Source organism: Manis pentadactyla, chromosome 9, assembly GCF_030020395.1.
Source record: "Manis pentadactyla isolate mManPen7 chromosome 9, mManPen7.hap1, whole genome shotgun sequence".
Classification (NCBI taxonomy): Eukaryota; Metazoa; Chordata; class Mammalia; order Pholidota; family Manidae; genus Manis; species Manis pentadactyla.
Genome location: NC_080027.1, coordinates 20455626 through 20479167, shown reverse-complemented (window position 1 = coordinate 20479167; position 23542 = coordinate 20455626). Strand labels below are relative to the sequence as shown.

General features: G+C 38.4%; 1 protein-coding gene and 1 pseudogene across 1 annotated transcript; both read left to right on the top strand.

Annotated features, from left to right (window-relative positions):
* Window positions 1–204: 204 nt before the first annotated feature.
* On the top strand, window positions 205–1152 carry LOC118908104 (olfactory receptor 8H1-like). The gene has a single exon (XM_036877160.2). The coding sequence runs from the start codon at window positions 205–207 to the stop codon at window positions 1150–1152; it is 948 nt and encodes a 315-aa protein (XP_036733055.2).
* Window positions 1153–13092: 11940 nt separating this feature from the next.
* LOC118908035 (olfactory receptor 8H1-like) lies at window positions 13093–14040 on the top strand (annotated as a pseudogene).
* The last annotated feature ends 9502 nt before the right edge of the window (window positions 14041–23542 follow it).

The window sequence follows — 23542 nt, the reverse complement described above, 5'->3', positions numbered from 1 at the left end:
TAACAGTTTATACCCATTCCTATATCCGGCTGTGAAACTAACATTTTTTTCAGTTTTATTCTCTACACCTCTCATTATCTTCGTTTCTTAAAACAGGACACTAAAGTAAATGTGTGATGTTGTTCATACAGACACAAGCCTTTCTGAAGTCCCTGCTACGAACTATCAACACTGACTTCTCAGCAGTTCAGAGCAGTTACCATTATGGGCAGAAGGAATACCACGCAGGTGCCTTACTTCATCCTTCTGGGGCTGACGGATTCCCTGGAGGTCCAGCTGGTCCTCTTCCTGCTGTTCCTGCTGATGTACCTGATCACAGTGCTGGGGAACGCAGGCATGGTGCTGGTGATCCGCCTGGACGTCCAGCTTCACACCCCCATGTACTTTTTCCTCAGTCACCTGTCCTTTCTCGACCTCATTTACTCAACCGTCATTACACCTAAAACCTTAGAGAACTTACTGGCTTCCACCCAGTGTATTTCCTACATGAGCTGCTTCACCCAGATGTACTTTTTTGTCTTCTTGCTTGCCACTGAATGTTTTCTTCTCTCCTCAATGGCCTATGATCGCTACATAGCCATCTGCAACCCCCTCCACTATCCCGTCGTTATGTCCACAAGGCTCTGCTGCTCCCTCATCTTGGGGTCCTACCTCATTGGGTTTATGGATTCCAATGTCAATGTGCTTTTCATGAGCAGCTTGCATTTCTGTGACTCCAATGTAATCCATCACTTTTTCTGTGACGTATCGCCAGTTTTAGTCCTGTCTTGCACTGACACGTATGACGTCCAAATGATGATATTCAATGGTGCTGGTTCCACTCTCCTGGTGTCTCTGATCACAATATCTGCATCCTATGTGTCCATTCTGTCTACCATCCTGAAAATTACTTCCACTTCAGGGAAGCGGAAAGCCTTCTCTACTTGTGCCTCCCATCTCCTGGGAGTCACCATATTTTATGGCACTACAATGTTCACTTACTTAAAACCAAGTAAGTCCTACTCTTTGGGAAAGGATCAAGTAGCTTCTCTGTTTTACACAATCATGATCCCCATGCTGAACCCACTCATTTATAGTCTTAGGAACAAAGAAGTGAAAAATGCCCTCATTAGAATCATGCAGAAGAGAGAGGACTCTAGGCAATTAAAGTAACAATGACGTTAAACTTCTAAGATATTATTTTCTTCCCTTTGGTGTATTTACTTGTTCTCTTTCCAGAATTGATTGAATCCTTTAATTTGTTTTTTTTTTTGTAGAATTATCTTCTGCTTTATCAAATATGATCTTGGACATTTCTAGGAATACATCTTTACAAACTTACATTGCAATTGGAATCCATTAATTGTGTGCTAAAAATATTGTCTAAGTATATGTGTTTTTAAAGGCAACTGATGCTCAAAGTAAGTAAATACAATCGGCATCTTTTAAACAATATCATACAACATCTCACACATACTCTAACTTCAAAGATTTTATTAAGGAAAAGCGCTTCATTTTTGGAACAATAATAACAGGTTCAGAAATTGTTTCATTTATTGTATAGAGAAGAAATAGCACAGTTATGAAAAGCACTTCTGTGGATCCAAACATTCCAGGATTTAGATTCCTGATCTGCTACCCTGTTAGCTGTATAACCTCTAATAACTCCTGAAATTTAAGCCTACATTTTATCCACTGGACAAAATAAATAGTAATTCCAGGTCCACAGTGTTATTTTAAAGATAACATCAGATTGTGAAAGTTAAGTATTTAAGGTGATACTGATAAATACTGACCACAATCATTAGCAGACACATTTCTGCAAAATTTTAATGCACAGGAATTTTTCTTAAGGAATATTCACTTGCTTTTTGTAAATTCCTTTTGACATTGGGACATGACCAAGATTAATTTGAAGACAAATGCACAATAGCTAAGGAAAATGTAGCCCTTTATAATTTTGGATTTAGAATGGTATGTGTTTGCTCTGGAGAGATTTGTTAAATACTGAAACAATCAAGAATTAGACATGCCTTCACAGTTACTAGTGGTTTAGTGTATGTTCTTCTAGATCTACAATGATGAACGTATGTGCATGTCTTACAAATACGAGGAATATTTCTTTCATTTTCTATGTACTTTTTACAGCTTTTTTACATAACATTTACAACCTTAACCTTTGATAATTTTGTTGTTGAAACCTGAGATGAATGTGTTCTTGGTACAGTGGAAATATCAGGATCCATCTTGCCATGCTTTGGACCTTAAATGCTGCAAACTCATCAACTTAGACGTCTCTTAAGCAGAAACACCTCTTTGGTAGTTACAGGCTGAAGATTTTACAACCTTATTTTTCTGCTGTGTCAACAGGCTTCAGTAAACTGTTTTTATTGAATTTCTGTGTATGTTTAAAAAATCAATGCATTTGTCCTGATTTCTAAGGGTTTGTTATGGCCATTACAAAATAAATACTTGAAAAATGTGCTTGATTCATTTGTTTTAAAAATTTTAACAGAGAGAACTTGTAAAACTAAAACTTAACAGTGAATTCAGATTTTGTGCATCCTGTAAACTTTAGTCAGATATAGTGCTAAAATTCTCTTAAAATTTTCCTCTACACAATCTGGAATTGTAGTTTTAATTTTCTTTGCTTTTTAAATTTGTTGAAAACATGTTTTCCATTTTCTAAGTCTGTGGATTTTGTTTGTTTGTTTCATCTTTTGTCACCAGATAGATTTCTTCAATCCCTGATGGAATAAAATTTCACTTTTAAAATTTTATATGGTTTTCATTGTGAAACTATATTTGACTATTCTTTAAATACTTTTTGAATGTTTAAAATAAAGTAAACTGTCAGAACTGTCAACACTCGTATCTTTGTAAAATGAATTATATTTTTCCAGTTCCTATGTTTTAAAATTTCCTTGATCATATGTCAATGCCATTTAAAAATATTATGACTTATTTTCCCTTTGGTTTCTACATTGTGTAGACTCTACATACATAGCTACTACCATTTGTATTGTCTGAAATTTTAAGGTTTGTATCTGATCAATATTTATTGTCTAATAATAAGGCTTTTTGGCTCATATCTTCCAATATACATATTGTGTCATTTTAATTTTAGGTCAATCAAATTTTAGGTCTAGTAAGTTAATGCAAATAAAATTGAATAAGTTATAATTACATTAAAATTAATAAATATACTTCATAGTATAATTTAGAAAGCACTTAGATAATGTTATTACATATGTTATATAATCTAGGGACAATATGAAAGATGTCAATGAATTGCTTTTGGCCTGCATTTTCCCCATTATACTAGTGAGTGTAATATTTCATGTAAGATGTAGTGTGATGTAATTTAGGATATATACTTCTTGATTATGGTAAAAAGCAAAAATGCTCTTTCATACAGAGATGAAATCAAATTAAGACGAGAATAGAGAATGGCAAAAATATGAACAGCCATGTTTATTTGCAAACAATTGATACATACGGTAATGTCATATTTTGTAGGGTGCTTACCAAGTGCCAGGCAATATACAAAGGGCTTTAGGTATATCATAAACATAGTTTTTTAATTTTTTTATTTTGTTATCATTAATCTACAAATACATGAAGGACATTATGTTTACTAGGCTCCCCCCTTCACCAAGTTATCCCCCACATACCCCTTCACAGTCACTGTCCATCAGTGAAGTAAGACGCTGCAAAATCACTACATGTCTTCTCTGGGTTACAAAGCCCTCCCCATGCCCCACCCCCACACTATACATGCAAACCGTAATGCCCCTTTATTCTTTTGTGCCCTTATCCCTCCTTTCCCACCCATCCTCCCCAGTCCCTTTCCATTTGGTAACTGTTACTCCATTCTTGGGTTCTGTGATTCTGCTGCTGTTTTGTTCCTTCAGTTTTCCTTTGTTATACTCCACAGATGAGTGAAATCATTTGGTATTTGTCTTTCTCCACTTGGCTTATTTCACTGAGCATATTACCCTCTAGCTCCATCCATGTTGTTGCAAATGGTAGGATTTGTTTTCTTCTTATGGCTGAATAATATTCCATTGTGTATATGTACCACATCTTCTTTATCCATTCATCTACTGATGGACACTCAGGTTGCTTCCATTTCTTGGCTATTGTAAATAGTGCTGTGGTAAACATAGGGGTGCATCTGTCTTTTTCAAACTGGAGTTCTGCATCCTTAGGGTAAATTCATAGAAGTGGAAATCCTGGGTCAAATGGTAAGTCTATTTTGAGTGTTTTGAGGAAACTTCATACTGTTTTCCACAATGGTTGAACTAATTTACATTCCCAAAAGCAGTGAGAATTCTCCACAATGTCCTCAACATTTGTTGTTGTTTATCTTTTGGATGGTAGACATCCTTACTGCTGTGAGGTGATAAATCATTGTAGTTTTAATTTGCATTTCTCTGATGACAAGCGATGTGGGGCATCTTTTCATGTGTCTGTTGGACATCTGAATTTCTTCTTTAGAGAATTCTCTATTCAGCTCCTCTGCCCATTTTTTAATTGGATTATTTGCTTTTTGTTTGTTGAGTGGCATGAGCTCTTTATATATTTTGGATGTCAACCCTTTATCGGATCTGTCATTTATGAATATATTTTCCCATACTGTAGGATGCCTTTTTGTTCTGTTGATGGTGTCCTTTGCTGTACAGAAGCTTTTCAGCTTGATATAGTCCCACTTGTTCATTTTTCCTTTGGTTTCCGTTGCCCGGGGAGGTATGTTCAAGAAGTGGTCACTCATGTTTATATCTAAGAGATTTTTGCCTATGTTTTTTTCTAGAAGTTTTATGGTTTCATGACTTACGTTCAACTCTTTGATCCATTTCGAAATTACTTTTGTGTATGGGGTTAAAAAGTGATCCAGTTTCATTCTCTTACATGGAGCTGTCCAGTTTTGCCAGCACCATCTGTTGAAGAGACAGTCATTTCCCCATTGTATGTCCATGGCTCCTTTATCATATAATAATTTACCATAAATGTTTGGGATAATATCTGGAGTCTCTATTCTGTTCACTGGTCTTTGACTCTGTTCTTGTGCCAGTACCAACTGTCTTGATTACTGTGGCTTTGTAGTAGAGCTTGAAGTTGGAGAGCGAGATCACTCCAACTTTATTCTTCCTTCTCAGGATTGCTTTGGCTATTCGGGGTCTTTTGCGGTTCCATATGAATTTTTGAACTATTTGTTCCAGTTCATTGAAGAATGTTGTTTGTCAGACAGTGGAGCCAAGATGGCGGCGTGAGTAGAGCAGTGGAAATCTCCTCCCAAAACCACATATATTTATGAAAATATTACAAAGACAACTTTTCCTAGAATAGGGACCAGAGGTCACAGGACAACATCCCGACCACATCCACACCTGCCAGAATGCAGCACCTCATGAAGCGGGTAAGATACAAGCCACAGCCCGGCGGGACCCATGCATCCCACACCACAGCTCCCAGTGGGAGGAGAGGAGTCAGAGCGGGGAGGGAGAGGGAGCCCAGGACTTCTAAACAACCAGCCCCAGCCATCCACAGCAGAGCGCAGACACAGTGCATGCGTGGGGTGCTGGATACTAGGGAAACAGGGCACGAAGACCAGTGAACAGGTCTCTGAGGCCAGCACCTGAGAACAAAGAAAACCAAGACGCTTTTACTATCCTATTTATTTAATTTTTTTTTTTTGGCGTGTGCCTTTTGGAAGTCTTAAAGGGACAGGGACCCCAAAACCAGACGGAAGCATCCTGGGACACTTAGTCCAGAGGCAGGGAATGTGGGGATCTCTGGGCACTCTAAACCCCTGGGCAGCAGGGAGCATGGAGGCCCCTCACAGAGATAAATAGCCTCCTGGCAGCTCCCCCTCCAACGCTGCTTCACCATTTTGTAGCAAGAGCCCGAGCCAGGCCACACCCACAGCAAACAGTGGAGATAAACTCCATAGAAGCCAGGCAGGAAGCAGAAGGCCTGTCTCCACGCAGCTGCCCAGCACAAGCCACTAGAGGTCGCTGTTCTCCCAGGAGAGGAGGGCCACAAACCAACAAGAAGGGAAGTTCTCCCAGCCGTCACTCATCCCAGCTCTGCAAACTATTCCTATCACTATGAAAAGACAAAATTACAGGAAAACCAAGATCACAGAGACAACACCAGAGAAGGAGACAGACCTAACCAGTCTTCCTGAAAAAGAAATCAAAATAGAAATCATAAACATGCTGACGGAGATGCAGAGAAATATGCAAGAGCTATGGGATGAAGTCCGGAGGGAGATCACAGATGCCAGGAAGGAGATTACAGAAGAGAAACAAACTCTGGATGGATATATAAGCAGAATGCATAAGATGCAAGAGGCCACTGATGGAATAGAAACCAGAGAATAGGAACGCATAGAAGCTGACAGAGAGGGACATAAAAGGATCTCCAGGAATGAAAAAATTTTAGGAGAACTGTGTGACAAATCCAAAAGGGACAATATCCGCATTATAGGGGTACCAGAAGAAGAAGAGAGAGAAAAAGGGATAGAAAGTGTCTTTGAAGAAATAATTGCTGAAAACTTACTCGAACAGGGGGAGGAAATAATCGGACAGACCACGGAAATACACAGAACACCCAACAGAAAGGACCCAAAGAGGAAAACACCAAGACTCTTAATAATTAAAATGGCAAAGATCAAGGACAAGGAAAGAGTTTTATAGGCAGCTGGAGAGAAAAAGGTCACCTATAAAGGAAAACCCATCAGGCTATCATCAGACTTCTCAACAGAAACCTTAGAGGCCAGAACAGAATGGCATGATATATTTAGTACAATGAAACAGAAGGGCCTTGAACCAAGGATACTGTATTCAGCACGATTATCATTTAAATATGATGGAGGGATTAAACAATTCCCAGACAAGCAAAAGTTGAGGGAATTTGCCTCCCAAAAACCACCTCTACAGGGCAACTTACAGGGACTGCTCTAGATGGGAGCACTCCTAAAAAAAGCACAGAACAAAACCCCCAATATATGAAGAATGGAGGATGTGGAATAAGAAGGGAGAGAAGAAAAGAATCTCCAGACAGTGTATATAACAGATCAATAAGCGAGCTAAGCTAGGCAGTAACATACTAAAGAGGATAACCTTGAACCTTTGGTAAACACAAATTTAAGGCCTGCAATGGCAATAAGTACATATCTTTCAATAGTCAACCTAAATGTAAATGGAATTAATGCACCAATCAAAAGACACAGAGTAATAGAATGGATAAAAATCAAGACCCATCTATATGCTGCTTACAAGAAATTTACGTCAAACCCAAAGACATGCACAGACTTAAAGTCAAGTGATGGAAAAAAATATTTCAGGCAAACAACAGAGAGAAGAAAGCAGGGGTTGCAGTACTAATATCACACAAAATGGACATCAAAAAAAAGAAAGTAACAAGTGATAAAGAAGGACACTACATAATGATAAAGGGCTCAGTCCAACAAGAGGATATAACCACTCTAAATATATATGCACCCAACACAGGAGCACCAGCATATGTGAAACAAATACTAACAGAACTAAAGGGGGAAATAGAGTGCAATGCATTCATTTGGAGAATTTAACACGCCATTCACCGCAAAGGATAGATCCACCGGGCAGAAAACAAGTAAGGACACGGAGGCACTGAACAACACAGTAGAACAGATGGACCTAATAGACATCTATAGAACTCTACATCCAAAAGCAACAGGATATACATTCTTCTCAAGTGCATATGGAACATTCTCCAGAATAGACCACATACTAGCCCACAAAAAGAGCCTCAGTAAATTCCAAAATATTGAAATTCTCCCAACTGACATTTCAGATCACAGAGGTATAAAACTAGAAATAAATTCTACAAAGAAAGCAAAAAGGCTTACAAACACACGGACGCTTTAACAACATGCTTCTAAATAATCAATGGATCAACGAAAAATTAAAATAGAGATCAAGGAATATATAGAAACTAATGACAAAAAAAAAAAACAGAGCCCCAACTTCTGTGGGACACAGCGAAAGCAGTCTTAAGAAGAAAGTATATAGTGATCCAGGCACATTTGAAGAAGGAAGATCAAACCCAAATGAATAGTCTAACATCACAGTTTTAGAAACTGGAAAAAGAAGAATCAATGAGGCCTAAAGTCGGCAAAAGGAGGGAAATAATAAAGATCAGAAAATAAATAAATGAAATTGAGAAGAATAAAACAATAGCAAAAATCAATGAAACCAAGAGCTGGTACTTTGAGAAAATAAACAAAATAGATAAGACTCTAGACAAATTTATTAAGAGAAAAAGAGAATGAACAGAAATCAACAGAATCAGAAATGAGAACAGAAAAATCACGACGAACTCCAAAGAAATACAAAGAAATACTAAGACTACTATGAAAACTTATATGCCAACAAGCTGGAAAACCTAGAAGAAATGGACAACTTCCTAGAAAAATACAACCTTCCAAGACTGACCAAGGAAGAAACACAAAAGTTAAACATACCAATTATGAGCAAAGAAAATGAAACTTTAATCAAAAAACTACTAAAGAACAAAACACCCGGGCCGGACAGATTTACCTCAGAATTTTATCAGACACACAGAGAAGACATAATATCCATTCTCCTTAAAGATTTCCAAAAAATAGAAGAGGAGGGAATACTCCCAAATGCAATCTATGAAGCCAACATCACCCTAATACCAAAACCAGGCAAAGACTCCACCAAAAAAGAAAATTACAGACCAATATCCCTGATGAACGTAGATGCAAAAACACTCAATAAAATATTAGCAAACCGAATTCAAAAATATATCAAAAGGATCATACGCCATGAACGAGTGGGATTCATCCAAGGTATGCAAGGATGGTACAATATTCGAAAATCCATCAACATCATTCACCACATCAACAAAAACAAAAACAAAAACCACATGATCATCTCCATAGATGCTGAAAAAGGATTTGACAAAATTCCACATCCATTCATGATAAAAACTCTCAGCAAAATGGGTATAGAGGGCAAGTACCTCATCATAATAAAGGCCATATATGATAAACCCACAGCCAATATTATCCTGAACAGCGAGAAGCTGAAAGCTTTTCCTCTGAGATCGGGAACAAGACAGGGATGACCAGTCTCCCCACTGTTACTTAACATAAAACTGGAGGACCTAGTAACGGCAATCAGACAAAACAAAGAAATACAAGGAACCCAGATTGGTAAAGAAGCAGTCAAACTGTCACTATTTGCAGATGACATGATATTGTACATAAAAAACCCTAAAGACTCCACTCCAAAATTACTAGAACTGATATCGGAATACAGCAAAGTTGCAGGATACAAAATTAACACACAGAAATCTGTGGCTTTTCTATATACTAACAGTGAACCAATAGAAAGAGAAATCAGGAAAACAATTCTATTCACAACTGCAACAAAGAGAATAAAATACCTAGGAATAAACCTAACCAAAGAAGTGAAAGAGCTATACCCTGAAAACTACATGTCACTCTTAAGAGAAATTAACAGGGACACTTACAGATGGAAACTCATCCCATGCTGGAGGCTAGGAAGAATTAATACCGTCAAAATGGCCATCCTGACCAAAGCAATATACAGAATTGATGCAATCCCTATCAAATTATCAACAACATTCTTCAACAAACTGGAACATTAATTCAAAAATTCATATGGAAACACCAAAAACCTTGAATAGCCAAAGCAATCCTGACAAAGAAGAATAAAGTAGGGGGCATCTTAATCCCCAACTTCAAGCTCAACTACAAAGCCATAGTAATCAAGACAATTTGGTACTGGCACAAGAACAGAGAGACAGACCAATGGAACAGATTAGAGACTCCAGACATTAACCCAAACATATATGGTAAATTAACATATGATAAAGGAGCCATGGACATACAATGGGGAAATGACAGTCTCTTCAACAGATGGTGCTGGAAATACTGGACAGCTACATGTAGGAGAATGAAACTGGACCATTGTCTAACCCCATACACAAAGGTAAATTCAAAATGGATCAAAGACCTGAATGTAAGCTATGAAACCATAAAAATCTTAGGAAAAAACATATGCAAAAACCTCTTTGACATAAACAAAAGTGATCTCTTCTTGAACATATCTCCCTGGGCAAGGAACACAACAGCGAAAATGAACAAGTGGGACTACATTAAGCTGAAAAGCTTCTGTACAGCAAAAGACATCATCAATAAAACAAAAAGGTACCCTACAGTATTTGAGAATATATTTGTAAATGACACATCCGATAAAGGCTTGACATCCAGAATATATAAAGAGCTCACCCATTTCAACAAAAAAAGAACAAATAATCCAATTAAAAAATGGGCAGAGGAACTGAACATTTTTGCAAAAAACAAATACAGATGGCCAACAGACACATGAAAAGATGCTGCACATCACTAATTATCAGAAAAATGCAAATTAAAACCATAATGAGGTATCACCTCACACCAGTAAGGATGGCTACCATCCAAAAGACAAACAGCAACAAATGTTGGCAAGGTTATGGAGAAACAGGAACCCTCCTACACTGCTTTTGGGAATATAAATTAGTTCAACCATTGTGGAAAGCAGTATTGAGGTTCCTCACAATGCTCAAAATAGTCTTACCATTTGACCCAGGAATTTCACTCCTAGGAGTTTACCGTAAGAATGCAGCACTGAAGTTTCAAAAAGACAGATGCACCCCTATGTTTATCGCAGCACTATTTACAATAGCCAAGAATTGGAAGCAACCTAAGTGTACATCAGTAGATGAATGGATAAAGAAGATGTGGTACATATACACAATGGAATCTTATTCAGCCATAAGAAGAAAACAAATCCTACCATTTGCAACAACATGGATGGAGCTAGAGGGTATTATGCTCAGTGAAATAAGCCAAGCGGGAAAGAGAAATACCAAATGATTTCACTCATCTGTGGAGTATAAGAACAAAAGAAAAAGTTAAGGAACAAAACAGCAGCAGAATCACAGAACCCAAGAATGGACTAACAGGCACCCAAGGGCAAAGAGCTGGTGAGGATGGGTGGGAAGGGAGAGATAAGGGGTGGGAAGAAGAAAGGGGTATTATGATTAGCATGCATAATGGGGGGAGAGAAAGGGGAGGGCTGTACAACACAGAGAAGACAAGTAGTGATTCTAGAACATTTTTCTATGCTGATGGACTGTGACTGTAAAGGGGATTGTGGGGTGGGACCTGGTATAGGGGAGAAGCTAAGAAACATAATATTCTTCATGTAATTGTAGATTAATTATAATAAATAAATAAATAAATAAATAAATAAAAAGTAGAAAAAATTAAAAAAAGAATGGAAAGGGGAATGAAATGAGGATTGGATACTGAATACACAGTTTAACAGTAATTATGCAAATCTGTAAGTCCAGGAAAAGCATTGTATCAACACAAGATAATGATAGGGAGAAATTCATCAAAATACTGCAAGTTTTGATTTGTTTCCGTTTTGTTATATTATTTTATTCTAATGAACATATTTGCTCCTATGACAGTATCACTCTTTTCATATAAAATGTTCCCTTATGAAAAATGTATCATTTCATTCCCAATGGTTTCAATTGCAAAGTAAGGAGATATTTTCCCAGAAATAGCTTCTCCACCTCTCCAGTCAAAATATTAGGGCCTCACAAAGGAGGACCAAGCCAACAGGCCCTCCCTCCACTGTGTGGCCTCTAAGGGAAAGGCAACAAGTTCCTGGAAACCTCACAGAGCTGCAATTAGTCCTTGAACCTGTGTCCCTGGAAACATGCCACGCATAAAAGACCAAGCAATCTTCCTTGGAAACTGGTACCCAGGGATGACCAAATGTTGTGTTTATCATCACTACATGAGGGGCCTGGGAATTAAAAGCATGAGAGGCAAGGCTGCTTTGCTCTGCTTATGTTCACAGTCGCTCCCCAGGTTCTTTAGATCAATGTTCCATTTGACAAGGACCTGAAGAAAAGTTCCAAACTACCTTTCACCGCAGAATAAAAGAAAATGAATGGAATCAAATCCAAACACAACTTTTCTCAAAAACAAACAAACTGATATTACAGTAAAGACATTTTCCAATCAAACGGTTTTCAAATTTAATTTGTGAACAATATGCAAGGTTGACAAATTTATAGACTGATAATATTGGAATAAGGATTTTTGCCTACCAACTCTGGCTCATCGTAGGTATTAGACTCAAGACTAGAGGGCTTTAGTTAAGATCAAAGTAAATGGAGATGCTATGAGAAGAGTATGCATATCTATTCTTTGAGACCTTACCCAGAGTAATGCCGGATTTGTGGAACTAGAAATAGAGAGTTGATGGAATCAGGGACCATAAGGTATGTATTTTAGAAATATCGTATTTGGAGAATGATTTTAAATGGTCAAGTTAGGAAAACATCATATCTTTGGAATTAATATTAACGTGGTCCATAGTTTTAATACATCCTATTAAGTCACCTAGCTTGAAAATTCTTTGTCATATATATTAAGTGTCATGTACACTGGAAACAAAATGTTGGTAAATAATGCCGTAAATTGTTTTTCTATCATTGTTTATTCTATCTGTAGCAGGTTTTCTCACATTTGCTGAAATTACATATCAAGAGGAATACAGTATTATGATAATGCTCTCTGGAGTCAATCTATCTTGGTAGAATCATGTCCAAAATTTAACAGTTGTGACTCTGGATTAGTTACTTAAACTGGGTGCTTTTTCTCATCCAAACTGTGGCTAATGGTGGGCACTTATGGAGTGATGTTCTCAGGTGGACTAAATGCATCACTAAAATGAAGCTTTAATGACCAGGGTCAGACTCATTCAAATTATGCCATATGTTACCTGTTATTATGTCATATCTAAATGTCACTTTATAGCCATTTCTATATTTGACCATATAACTAAGGTTCTTTTCAGTCATGTTTTCTAAACCTGTCATTATTATCATGTTCTAGAAACACTACACTAAAGTAAATATGATCTTTGTTCATACAGGCACAAGCTTTTCTAAGGTCACTGCTCCTAAGTATCAATGCTGACTTCTCAGCAGTTCAAAGCAGTTATCACTATGGGCAGAAGGAATACCACGCAGGTGACAGACTTCATCCTTCTGGGGCTGACAGATTCCCCAGAGGTTCAGCTGGTCCTATTTCTGCTGTTCCTGCTGATATAACTGATCACAGTGCTGGGGAACGCAGGCATGGTGCTGGTGATCCAGCTGGACGTCCAGCTTCACACCCCCATGTACTTTTTCCTCAGTCACCTGTCCTTTCTCGACCTCATTTACTCAACCGTCATCACACCTAAAACTTTGAAGAACTTACTGACTTCTACCAAGTATATTTCCTACATGAGCTGCCTCACCCAGATGTACTTTTTTGTCTTCTTGGGTGCCACCGAATGTATTCTTCTCTCCTCAATGGCCTATGATCGCTACGTAGCCATCTGCAACCCCTTTCACTACCGGGTCATCATGTCCACAAGGCTCTGCTGCTCCCTCATCTTGGGGTGCTACTTTGTTGGAATTCTGGATTCCACAGTCAATGTGCTTTGCATGAGCAGCTTGCATTTCTGCAACTCCAATGTAATCCTTCACTTTTTCTGTGACACATCGCCAGTTTTAGCCCTGTCTTGCACCGACACATATGGGGTTGAAATGATGATATTTATTTTTGCTGGTTCCACTCTCATGTTGTCTCTTATAACAATATCTGTGTCCTATGTGTCCATTCCGTCTACCATCCTGAAAATTACTTCCACTTCAGGGAAGCAGAAAGCCTTCTCTACTTGTGCCTCCCATCTCCTGGGAGTCACCATCTTTTATGGGACTACAATGTTCACTTACTTAAAACCAAGTAAGTCCTACTCTTTGGGAAAGGATCAAGTAGCTTCTGTGTTTTACACAATTGTGATCCCGATGCTGAATCCACTCATTTATAGTCTTAGGAACAAAGAGGTGAAAAATGCTCTCATTAGAATCACGCACAAGAGAGAGGACTCCAGGCAAGTAAAATAACAGTGATGTTAAACTTTTAAGATTTTTTCCTTCTCTTTTGTGTATTACCTTGTTCCCTCTCCAAAAACAATTAAATCTTTTAATTTGTTTGTATTTCTGTTGAATCCTCCTTTACTTGACTAAATATCAAAATATCATTAGAAATTCACATTGTGATTGGAATCATGAACTAGTATTAAATCTGTGATTTTTTACACATATTTTTAGATAATTATTTTTTATTGAAGGGTAGTTGACACACAGTATTACATTAGTTTCAGGTGTACAATGCAGTGATTCAACAATTATGTACATGGTAAATCTAGGTACCAGCTATCACCATAACAAGTTTTTACAATATTTTTTACTATATTCCTTATGCTATACATTACATCCCGATTACTTATTTATTTTACAATTGTAAGTGTGTATATATATATATTTTTGTGTGTGTGTGAGGGCATTTCCCATATTTATTGATCAAATGGTTGTTAACAATAAAATTCTGTATAGGGGGGTCAATGTCCAATGCACAATCATTAACCCACCCCAAGCCTAATTTTCATCAGTCTGCAATCTTCTGAAGCATAACGAATAAGTTCTTACATGGAGAACAAATTCTTACATAGTGAATAAGTTACATGGTGAACATTACAAGGGCAGTCATCACAGAAGCTTTCGGTTTTGCTTATACATTATGAACTATAAACAGTCGGTTCAAATATGTATACTCATTTGATTTTTATACTTCATTTATATGTGGATACCACATTTCTCTCTTTATTATTATTATTTTTAATAAAATGCTGAAGTGGTAGGTAGATACAAGATAAAGGTAGAAAACATAGTTTAGTGTTATAAGAGAGCAAATGTAGATGGTCAGGTGTGTGCCTGTAGATTATGTGTTAATCCAAGCTAGACCAGGGCCATAAAACATCCACATACGCAGAAGATTTCTCTCAGAACGGGCGGTGGGGGGGGGAGGTACTAGGCCTCACCTCTGTTGATCCCCCTTTTTTTCATCTGATGGCCCCCCTGTGACTGTGCCTGTCTTAGGTTGTTCCTCCCTTGAGGAATCTTACCCGTCTCTGGCTAATCAGTCATTTTCTGGGGCCATACAGGGAAATGTTAAGTTGGTAAGTGAGAGAGAAGCCTTATTGTTTGAAAAGGTTAGCTTTTTACTTCTTTGCATATTTATGCCTGTGACTTCTATGCCCAGCATATGTTCCTGATGTGTCTTTACCACTTGGAAAAATTATGATAGTCAGTAAATTCGATATGAATCACGAATTCTATTTAAGGGTTGTAGTTAGGAAAGAAGAAGAAAAGCTATAGAAGTAGCAGGTGGAAGAAAACATGGGAAAATTGATTATTTCTTTGACATATCTTCTTGTAGAGTAACTTCAGCATGTATAGGTTTTAAACTAGTAATTAAATTGTGCACACACATTAACATAACAGGAGTACAGTTACATAACCAAAGCATATCTGTAATTACCAGCCATCTCCAGTGAAACCAAGAAAACCAGTTAGGCACCTTAGGCATTTGTGAAAACTTATCTATGACATGGTGGATATTGTCCAACTGAGCTTGAACAGTCTGAGAGAAATCAGACAAATTAAAACAAGCCATTCCTGGGGACTGTTCACATACCATATGTTCTTTTAACAGTAGATAGTCTGTAGTTGTAAGATTTTGGAGTACTACAGTTTGCACTTCTCCTAATTCTTGGTTGAGTCCCAACAGTATAGATCCAGTCAAATTTGCTGTTTTACTATATGCACAGGCCAGCTTAGATATCTCCTTCTTCATTCCCATGGCAGTCCAGGAAACGGTGGGATGAGTGCATCTACACCTGTAGCAGTGTGTGGATCATTGTTGGGGTTTTTTGATGATCATCTTCTGGCATGAGTCTTCCCGAGAGTGCTGATGTTGGAACTTCTTTTCATATCGTATCTTAGTTCATTTTTGGGGTAGACAATTAGGCTTTCATCCTCTCTATAAACAGAAACAGACCCTTTGCCTACACTTTTATATGCTCTTTATATCATTGTGTAGAACTCATTGGAGGTCACCACACAGGAACTGCTTTTTTATTTTTTATCATTAATCTACACTTACATGATGAATATTTTGTTTACTAGGCTCTCCCCTATACCAGGGCCCCCCTATATACCCCTTTACGGTCACTGTCCATCAGTGTAGCAAAATGTTGTTGAATCACTACTTGCCTTCTCTGTGTTGTAGAGCCCTCCCCTTTCTCCCACCCACCATGCATGCGAATTTTAATGCCCCCCTTTTTCTTCCCCCCCTTATCCCTCCCTACCCACCCATCCTCCCCAATCCCTTTCCCTTTGGTACCTGTTAGTCCATTCTTGAGTTCTATGATTCTGCTGCTGTTTTGTTCCTTCAGTTTTTCCTTTGTTCTTATACTCCACAGATAAGTGAAATCATTTGGTATCTTTCTTTCTCCACTTGGCTTGTTTCACTGAGCATAATACCCTCCAGCTCCATCCATGTTGCTGCAAATGGTAGGATTTGCCCTTTTCTTATGGCTGAGTAGTACTCCATTGTGTATATGTACAACCTCTGCTTTATCCATTCATCTATCGATGGACATTTTGGATGTTTCCAATTCTTGGCAATTGTAAAAGTGCTGTGATAAACATAGGGGTGCATTGGTCTTTCTCATACTTGATTGCTGAACTCTTAGGGTAAATTCCTAGGAGTGCAATTCCTGGGTCAAATGGTATGTCTGTTTTGAGCATTTTGATGTACCTCCATACTGCTTTCCACAATGGTTGAACTAATTTACATTCCCACTAGCAGTGTAGGAGGTTCCCCTTTCTCCACAGCCTCACCAACATTTGTTGTTGTTTGTCTTTTGGATGGCAGCCATCCTTACTGGTGTGAGGTGATACCTCATTGTAGTTTTAATTTGCATTTCTCTGATAATTAGCGATGTGGAACATCTTTTCATGTGTCTGTTGGCCATCTGTATTTCTTTTTTGGAGAACCATCAGTTCAGTTCCTCTGTCCAATTTTTAATTGGGTTATTTGCTTTCTGTCTGTTGAGGCATGTGAGATATTTTATATTCTGGACGTCAAGCCTTTATCGGATCTGTCATCTTCAAATATATTCTCCCATACTGTAGGGTTCCTTTTTGTTCTATTGATGGTGTCTTTTGCTGTACAGAAGCTTTTCATCTTAATATAGTCCCACTTGTTCATTTTTGCTCTTGTTTTCCTTGCCCGGGGAGGTATGTTCAAAAGAGTTCACTAATGCTTATGTCTAAGAGGTTTTTGCCTATTTTTTTTCAGGAGTTTAATGGTTTCATGACTTACATTCAGGTCTTTGATCCATTTTGAGTTTACTTTTGTATATGGGGTTAGACAATGGTCCAGTTTCATTCTCCTACATGTAGCTGTCCAGTTTTGCCAGCACCACCTGTTGAAGAGACTGTCATTTCGCCATTGTATGTCCATGGCTCCTTTATCAAATATTAATTGACCATATATGTCTGGGTTAATGTCTGGATTCTCTATTCTGTTCCATTGGTCTGTGGCTCTGCTCTTGTGCCAGTACCAAATTGTCTTGATTACTACGGCTTTATAGTAGAGCTTGAAGTTGGGGAGTGAGATCCCCCCTACTTTATTCTTCTTTCTCAGGATTGCTTTGGCTATTCGGGGTCTTTGGTGTTTCCATATGAATTTTTGAATTATTTGTTCCAGTTCATTGAAGAATGTTGCTGGTAGTTTCATAGGGATTGCATCAAATCTGTATATTGCTTTGGGCAGGATGGCCATTTTGACGATAAAAATTCTTCCTAGCCACGAGCATGGGATGAGTTTCCATCTGTTAGTGTCCCCTTTAATTTCTCTTAAGAGTGACTTGTAGTTTTCAGAGTATAAGTCTTTCACTTCTTTGGTTAGGTTTATTCCTAGGTAATTTAGTTTTTTGATGCAATTGTGAATGGAGTTGTTTTCCTGATTTCTCTTTCTGTTGGTTCGTTGTTAGTATACAGGAAAGCCACAGATTTCTGTGTGTTGATTTTGTATCCTGCAACTTTGCTGTATTCCGATATCAGTTCTAGTAGTTTTGGGGTGGAGTCTTTAGGGTTTTTTATGTACAGTATCATGTCATCTGCAAATAGTGACAGTTTAACTTCTTCTTTACCAATCTGGATTCCTTATATTTCTTTATTTTGTCTGATTGCCGTGGCTAGGACCTCCAGTACTATGTTAAATAACAGTGGAGAGAGTGGGCATCCCTGTCTAGTTCCTGATCTCAGAGGAAATGCTTTCAGCTTCTCGCTGTTCAATATAATGTTTGCTGTGGGTTTATCATAGATGGCCTTTATTATGTTGAGGTACTTGCCCTCTATTCCCATTTTGCTGAGAGTTTTTAACCTAAATGGATGTTGAACTTTGTCAAATGCTTTTTCAGCATCTATGGAGATGATCATGTGGTTTTTGTCTTTCTTTTTGTTGATGTGGTGGATGATGTTGATGGACTTTCGAATGTTGTACCAACCTTGCATCCCTGGGATGAATCCCACTTGGTGATGGTGTATGATCCTTTTGATGTATTTTTGAATTCGGTTTGCTAATATTTTGTTGAGTATTTTTGCATCTACGTTCATCAGGGATATTGGTCTGTAGTTTTCTTTTTTGGTGGGGTCTTTGCCTGGTTTTGGTATTAGGGTGATGTTAGCTTCATAGAATGAGTTTGGGAGTATCCCCTCCTCCTCTATTTTTTGGAAAACTCTAAGGAGAATGGGTATTATGTCTTCCCTGTATGTCTGATAAAATTCCGAGGTAAATCCATCTGGCCCGGGGGTTTTGTTCTTTGGTAGTTTTTTGATTACCGCTTCAATTTCGTTGCTGGTAATTGGTCTGTTTAGATTTTCTGTTTCTTCCTGGGTCAATCTTGGAAGGTTGTATTTTTCTAGGAAGTTGTCCATTTCTTCTAGGTTTTCCAGCTTCTTAGCATACAGGTCTTCATAGAAGTCTCCTATAATTCTTTGTATTTCTGTGGTGTCCGCCGTGATGTTTCCTTTCTCGTTTCTGATTCTGTTGATGTGTGTTGATTCTCTTTTTCTCTTAATAAGTCTGGCTAGAGGCTTATCTATTTATTTTAGTTTTCTCGAAGAACCAGGTCTTGGTTTCATTGATTTTTCTATTGTCTTATTCTCCTCAATTTTGTTTATTTCTTCTCTGATCTTTATTGTGTCCCTCCTTCTGCTGACTTTAGGCCTCATTTGATCTTCTTTTTCCAATTTTGATAATTGTGACATTAGACTTTTCATTTGGGTTTGTTCTTCCTTCTTTAAATATGCCTGGATTGGTATATACTTTCCTCTTAAGACTGCTTTCGCTGCATCCCACAGAAGTTGTTTCTTTGTGTTGTTGTTTGCATTTATTTCCATATATTGCTGGATCTCCATTTTAATTTGGTCATTGATCCATTGACTATTTAGAAGTGTGCTGTTAAGCCTCCATCTGTTTGTGAGCCTTTTTGCTTTCTTTGTACAATTTATTTCTAGTTTTATAACTTTGTAGTCTGAAAAATTGGTTGGTAGGATTTCAATCTTTTTAATTTACTGAGGCTCTTTTTGTGGCCTAGTATGTGGTCTATTCTGGAGAGTGTTCCATGTGCACTTGAGAAGAATGGGTAACCTGTTGCTTTTGGGTGTAGAGTTCTCTAGATGTCTATTAGGTCCATCTATTCTAGTGTGATGTTCAGTGCCTCTGTGTCCTTACTTACTTTCTGTCTGGTGGATCTGTCCTTTGGAGTGAATGGTGTGTTGAAGTCTCCTAAAATGAATGCATTGCATTCTATTTCCTCCTTTATTTCTGTTAGTATTTGTTTCACATATGCTAGTGGTCCTGTGTTGGGTGCATATATATTTATAATGGTTATTTCCTCTTGTTGAACTGAGCCCTTTATCATTATGTAATGTCCTTCTTTATCTCTTGTTACTTTCTTTCTTTTGAAGTCTATTTTGTCTGATACCAGTACTGCAACACCTGCTTTTTCTACCTATTGTTTGCATGAAATATCCTTTTCCATTCCTTGACTTTTAGTCTGTGCATGTCTTTAGGTTTGAGGTGAGTCTCTTGTAAGCAGCATATAGATGGGTCTTGTTTTTTTATCCATTCACTGACTCTATGTCTTTTGATTGGTTCATTCAGTCCATTTACATTTAAGGTGATTATTGAAGGATATGTACTTATTGCCATTTCAGGCTTTAGATTCGTGGTTACCAAAGGTTCCAGGTTACTTTCCTTACTATCTAAGAGTCTAACTTAACTCACTTAGTATGCTGTTACAAACACAATCTAACGGTTCTTTTCTATTTCTCCTCCTTTTTCTTCCTCCTTCATTCTTTATATATTAGGTATCAAATATTGTACTTTTTGTCTATCCCTTGATTGACTTTGGGGATATTCAATTTAATTTTGCATTTACCTTGCAATCAGCTGGTCCATCCTCCCTACTGTGATTTCACTACCTCTGGTGACAGCTATCCAACCCTAGGAACACTTCCATCTATAGCAGTCCCTCCAAAGTAGACTGCAGAGATGGTTTGTGGGATGTAAACTCTCTCAGCTTTTGCTTATCTGGAAATTGTTTAATCCCTCCTTCAAATTTAAATGGTAATCTGGTTGGATAAAGTAATCTTGGTTCCAGGCCCTTCTGCTTCATGGCATTTAATACATCATGTCGCTCCCTTCAGGCCTGTAAGATTTCTGCTGAGAAGTCTGATGATAGCCTGATGGGCTTTCCTTTGTATGTGAACTTATTTCTGCCTCTGTCTGCTTTTAACAGTATGTCCTTATCCTTCATCTTTCCCATTTTAATTACTATGTGTCTTGGTGTTTTCTTCCTTGGGTCCCTTGGGTAGGGGGATCTGTGGATATCCATGACCTGACAGACTAAGTCCTTCCCTAGATTGGGGAAGTTTTCAGCAACTACCTCCTCAAAGACACTTTCTATCCCTTTCACTGTCTCTTCTTCGTCTGGTATCCCTATAATGCGAATATTGTTCCGCTTGGATTGGTCACACAGTTCTCTCAATATTCTTTCATTTTTAGAGATCCTTTTTTCTCTCTGTGCCTCAGCTTCTTTGTATTCCTCTTCTCTAGTTTTTATTTCATTTATTGTCTCCTCCACCGTATCCAACCTGCTTTTAATACCCTCCATCGTGCTCTTCAACGATTGGATCTCTGACCTGAATTCATTCCTGAGTTCCTGGATGTCTTTCCGTACCTCCATTAGGATGTTGATGATTTGTATTTTGAACTCCCTTTCAGAAAGAGTCATGAGGTGCATGTCATTTAAATCTTTCTCGGGAGTTGTATTAACAATTTTACTCTGGACAAGGTTCCTTTGGTGTTTCATGTTTGTATATGGCGCCCTTTAGTGTTCAGAATCTCTATTCTGGAGCTGCTGAGTCCCTGAAGTAATGGCAGAGGTCGGAGAGTAGTGGTACTGTTGCCTGGGTGTAGGAAAGAGCTGTTCCCCACCTCCTGGCTGCTGTGCCTGTCTCCACTGCCTTAGCCAGTGGGCCAGGTACACAGATATATGTTTTTGTCCCAGAGCAGCCGGATATGGATCGCTGCTTTCCACAAGCATCTGGAATCCCAGTGTCCCCAGGAACTCTGCCTGTATTAACTTTTCTACCCAGTAGTCATGAAAGTCTCATGAAAGCACCATGAAATGTAGGTTTGTGCTCCCAGAGCAGATCCCTGGAGCTAGGTATTCAGCAGTTCCAAGCCTTCCACTCCCTCCCTGCTACGTTTGTCTTCTTCCCACTTGTGAGCTGGGGTGGGGGAGGGGCTTGGGTCCTGCGGAGCCACAGCTCTGGTACGTTACCCTGTTCAGTGAGGTCTGCTCTTTTCTCCAGGTTTGTGCAGTCTGACACCCTCCTCTTCCTGCTGCTCTCTCAGGATTAGTTGTGCCAATTAAATTTTCTAATTGTATCCAGTTTTAGGAGGAAGCCTCTGTCTCTCCTCTCATGCCGCCATCTTTAATCCTCTCTTATTGTTAGGTATTTTAATAAGAAGATCGTTGGCATTCCACCACCGATGCAGTTTTCACATATACAGAACTCTGTCATCCATTTGCTTTTTAGTTAATTCATCTAAAGATATGCACATGCACAAATACACATACATACACACATAAGTACATATAATCACATGTATGCTGACACTGACTGTGTCAGTTTGCTGGGGCTGCCATAGTGAAGAGCCACACATTGCTGGCTTAAACCGCAGAACCTTACTTCTCACTGTTACAGAATCTAGAAGTAAGATGAAAATGAAGGAAGGACTAATTTCTCCTGAGGTGTCTCTCCTTCACTTATAGATAGCAGTCTTCTCTGTCTTCCCATGGTCATACCTGTTTCTATGTCCTGATGTCCTCTTCTTATGACACCAGTCATATTGGATTAGAGTCCGCTCTAACAACTTTAAGCCCCTTTTGCCAAATGCATCACATACTGAGGTATGCGAAATATGAATATTGGAGTATGTGTGTGTATACATATGTATATTTGTATGCTATATATATACTTTTGTATTGCATGTATACATATATGCCCATGTATATTTATTATATATATACATATTTTTGCATATATACCCATATATTTATTATTTAAAGTCATATATATGTGATCTTCAAAATGTACAGTATTAGCTTTCATATTCATCTGAGTCTAATTGTATAAGTCCCAGAGTTGCAATAGTAAATAGCTTTGCAATTATATTTGAGTAACTTGAGCAAATACCACCTCATCCATAGAAAAATTATGGCTCACATAATCCCAATCATCTCTCCATGGAGTCAGTAGCATTTGACTCCAGGTCAAAGCAGTCTCCTCCTAGAACTATGCATTTGCAGAAATCTCATTCTAGTCTGTGATTCAGGGAGTATAGATTAAACTTCTCAAATTCCTGGTGTCATTACTATGCTGTTTCTGAGGGTGCCTTTCTCTCCCGCTCTTATTATTTCACCCAGACCACGGACATTAAACCCATTTTCTTTCCTCACAGAACACAGGGGACTAGGCCTTAACATTTATCAAGATTATACTTTTAAACTCAAGAATGACAAAAGACGAGCAGAATCCAGAGAGTGACAGAAAGTGGCTGGCACATTGGGGTCTTCCCACAGTAAGACCCAGTCCAGCTTTTGGGGCGGTCCTGACCCAGCTTTACCTCTGCTTTCCTAAAACTTCCCCATCCCCCACCCCTCTGGGATGTCCTTACAGATGATGCCACCTCTCATGACCGCGCCAAGATCCATTGGTCAGAAAAGCATCCCTACTATGCTCATGTTCAGCTGTGCCTCCAAAGAACTTACTTGCATTGCAAGGAAACGTCCTTCACAGTGAAATACATGCAGCCATGTTTTCCCTTCCTTCCCTCCTTCCTTTCATTATCATTTTTAGTTTCAATAGGACAGTCTCAAAAGCACATCAATTACAAAGCAAGGTTATTTTTCTTAAGTGG

What these genes read in the sequence shown, in the direction of transcription:
- LOC118908104 (XM_036877160.2), top strand. Translation starts at nt 205, where the DNA reads ATGGGCAGAAGGAATACCACGCAGGTGCCTTACTTCATCCTTCTGGGG.